This window comes from Poecilia latipinna, unplaced genomic scaffold (assembly GCF_001443285.1).
Source record: "Poecilia latipinna isolate Pla-1442-1.1 unplaced genomic scaffold, P_latipinna-1.0 Scaffold6430, whole genome shotgun sequence".
Classification (NCBI taxonomy): Eukaryota; Metazoa; Chordata; class Actinopteri; order Cyprinodontiformes; family Poeciliidae; genus Poecilia; species Poecilia latipinna.
This window is the reverse complement of record NW_015119046.1, coordinates 1-3,664: the sequence shown is the minus strand read 5'-3', so window position 1 is coordinate 3,664 and position 3,664 is coordinate 1. Positions and strand designations below refer to the sequence as shown.

The window sequence follows — 3,664 nt, the reverse complement described above, 5'->3', positions numbered from 1 at the left end:
GGCCCTCAGCATGCAATGACCCCGCTCTCTGGTTGTACCTTCCCTCATAGCTGTGTCTTTTCCATTTAAATTTGGAATTTGTAGTTGTAAAGAAATGTTGTGACTAAGGCTGTATTTACACGGAGCTGCTACTTAACCTGTTCAAATTAGCACAATTCCTGACAAGGATTACGTGTTATCTGAGCACTTTGTTGGAGGTAGTCGTTTATTATGAGGTGGAAGCCAAGGGTCAACAGTGTATGTGATGTCATTCTAAAGTCACAGGACCATATAGTGTCCTTGCATGACAACTACAGGTGACACAGGGTGTCTTAGCGGTGCTGTCCAAACGTGGAACTTTTCCCAATCAACATTTGAAAACACCAGCAGTTTCCAGGCAATAGGCTTGTGTAAATGCAGCCTGAATTCACTGCACAAGTGGCTTCTTATCACAGCACCACATTGGGATTATCTGAACTTCTTAGCTTGAGCCATTCTCTCACAGATGCTGTCTGCAGGTATTTGTGCTAAGTTTATACACCTATGGCCAAGGATGTGACTGGAACTCTTAAATTCCATCATACGGACTGTTAACCCAATATCTTTACCAGTACAATGCATACCTGCAGGCTGTCATTTCTCCTGTCCATCATTTCTATATGTGCCGTCTCCATATGCCCACCAGCACTTCCTATTTGCATCCAGACAAAGTGTTGATCATTGTAAACAGTGCCAGCGCACTTCCTTTAAATCCATCAGCATTTCCCATTCTGCTATGCTACAAATGTAATTTGCAAGTGCAGCGATGCAGCTCTCTTACCAGGCTAAAACCACTAAAGCGTCACTAAGTTTGTAATTCCTAATTAGTTTTCCTCTCAGGTGCTGGTAATTGGTTCCAGTGCTTCTCCTGACTGCCTAATGGAGGTGGAGATCGTGGTGGAGCTGCGCCCACTGGGACTAATCAGCAGGGGGAGGGCTTGTAACGCAGCTGACCAGCAGTTCTGCATGCAACGACTTGAACATGAGCGATGTGTTCACGTCGATGTGACCTGAGAATGAGTTATGTGATATTTCAGAGGTAGCCAGTATGATATCAGTGTCAGAGAGCTGGGAGGAGCTCGTATAGGATCAGGATTCTTCAAACCCTGGCCCAGTTTGCATTATTTCTTAGAAAAACAATTAGAGAAATAAAATGTTGCCATATCAGTAGAAAAATTATTTCAGACTAGCATTACCTGTTCTGTGTTATTCAGGTTTAACATAACCACTCAGGTCTGTTGAACATCTCTTTTTGTTTGTTTGTTTTTGACAATATTCTCCAAAGAAGTCAAAGACTTAAATAGAAATGGTTAAGAATGTTTATCATTGGGAGCCAGCTTTAGTCAGCTTTAAACACTCTTTTACAAGGAAATCCTTTACACACTCTTCTTGTGTCAGAAGACGTTTTTCCAGACTTCCCCGCTTCTATTTTTCCTCCTGCTGTGTCAGTTTTCTTTAACACTTTCTGCTTCTTTATTGAAGTGTGCTAAGCTTCTGCCAAGTAAGTCTTGGAACTGTCTTTGGTAGTTCAGAAGTACTTCCTTATGCTTGTTGTGTTATTTTTCTTTTGACGCTTTGAAGACAGGAACAATAATGTATTCTTAAAGAAATTATGATTAAGAACAAAAGAAAATAATTTTAAAAGGGTGCTTTGTGAAAAGGATAGCTCAGATTGTAAGAAAATGATGTTAGTAATACTTTATGCACTTATGACAAATAAAAAAAAAATTGTCATAAATGAATTTGTATCATTCTTGAACTGCAGTTGGGGGCCACAAAAAAGTCCAAGGGCCACGAATGGCCCCTGAGCCACTTTTTTACACCTCTGTTTCAGTCAGTATGAATATGATTGGAATTGGTCTTTGTTTGTTTTATGACACACTCCTGTTTTCTGTTGCATGATATTTTGATCGTTGTTGAATTTGTTCTCAACTTACCTGGTCATGAAAAGCTTCAGAAGAGCAAATAAATCATAAAGAAAATTACCTCAATTGCTGAATTCACTTCTGTTTGTGTTTACAAATAAAATCCTACTGAAAAAAAAACATGACAGCACATTTCTTTTACTTGTTTCCAAGACAAACTATAACAGATCTGAAGTTGTAATTTGTAAAAAATAAAAAATAAATAGCCTCTGTCTCGCTGCCCTGTTATATGTTTGACTGTTAAATCACTCAATAGTCTGAATAATACAGGAGGCTCCATTAGTTGTGATCCATCATTTATTATTTAGAAGAGGATGAGGGGACGTCACACTGTGTGCATAAAAGCGACGCGATTTGACCTCATTCGCATGTTTTTGTTTTTGGTTTTGTTTTTTAACCTGCAGGTGGAATGGCTGAAAAACGACAAGCTGGTGAGTTCACTGACCGACGACAAGGTGGACACCCGGGCCGACTACGGCCTCATCATCAACGAGGCGCGCTTGTCCGACTCGGCCAACTACACGTGTCTGGCCAGCAACATCGTAGCGAAGCGTCGCAGCGCCACGGCGCCTGTGATCGTCTACGGTACGGCCGTAACAACCCGTCGCGCCGAAACATGTTTACACGGCACATTAGATCAATTTGTTTGGCTTCCCGTAACCTTACGCAACAGTGATTAAGAATCCCATCTCGAGGCTTCAGCTGAAGAGCGCCGTTTCCTCTTTATTCCAGCGAATGCATTATTCAACGAGTCAATTTACTGCCTCTCATTTAAAATCAATGCCTGCTGTATGAAAGGAAATAAGCCACTGTGTCTTAATCTCATTTAAAGGGAGTGTTGCTTGTTAATTATTTACTTGCCTGAAGCCTTGCGGAAATCTCGAGTTCGGCCCCCTTTCAAAGCGCTGCTCGAGATTTAGCTCCCCAACACGTAATAAACTGGGATCATAGAGTAAAGGGCTTCAGTCACGGCGCTAAGTGGTCGATTCCAACCTGTCAAGCTGTTTGAGTCTGTCGCTTTTAGAAATGGCATTTCTGCTTAATGGCTTTCTTTGCTTTGCACAGCTCCACGGCTTTATTTTAATACAAGAGCAGAGAACATTGAGCTGCCAATTAAGGAAAAGGGAGCCGTATATCCACCAATCTGCTCCCGCTGTTATGCATTGTTGCCCTGTGCCGCCGTTAAGCCCGCAGGACCATTAATAGCTCCAACCCTTATTAGAGCTTTAGAGTTTGCCAGAGTTCTGGAAGAGAAAAAGAGCACGTGTTGTTTTGCACTCACTCAACTGTTTTCTTTTCTTTCGCTTCTCTTTTCTAACTTTGCTGGAACTTTCTCCAGTGAATGGCGGCTGGTCGCTGTGGACGGAGTGGTCGGCGTGCAACGTGCCGTGTGGGCGGGGCGTCCAGAAACGCTCCAGGACCTGCACCAACCCGGCGCCGCTGAACGGAGGCGCTTTCTGCGAGGGCATGTCCGTGCAGAAGATCACCTGCAACGCGCTCTGCCCAAGTTAGTCCCACTTCTGATTTTCAGCGAAGATGAACTGAAGTCGGGATGCACGGTTTGATCCGCGGCATGTCAGTAGAAAACACAAAACTGGAGGAAAATGTGTGCGTGGAGGAAAACTAACACAGAGCATTTCTTAGGGAAGCATGGTGGTGGTACCAGCATGCTGTGAAGATACTTTTCCTTACTAAAGAACTTCAAGCTAATCAGAGTTGAT

General features: G+C 42.9%; 1 protein-coding gene across 1 annotated transcript; it reads left to right on the top strand.

Moving 5' to 3' along the window:
• Positions 1-2,347: 2,347 nt before the first annotated feature.
• Positions 2,348-3,619, top strand: LOC106943936 (netrin receptor UNC5D-like; the record flags this gene model as incomplete). Its single annotated transcript, XM_015027230.1, has 2 exons — positions 2,348-2,528; positions 3,283-3,619. Coding segments are annotated over 2 exons (354 nt in total), but the record flags the coding sequence as incomplete, so codon positions are not given.
• Between the last annotated feature and the right edge of the window lie 45 nt (positions 3,620-3,664).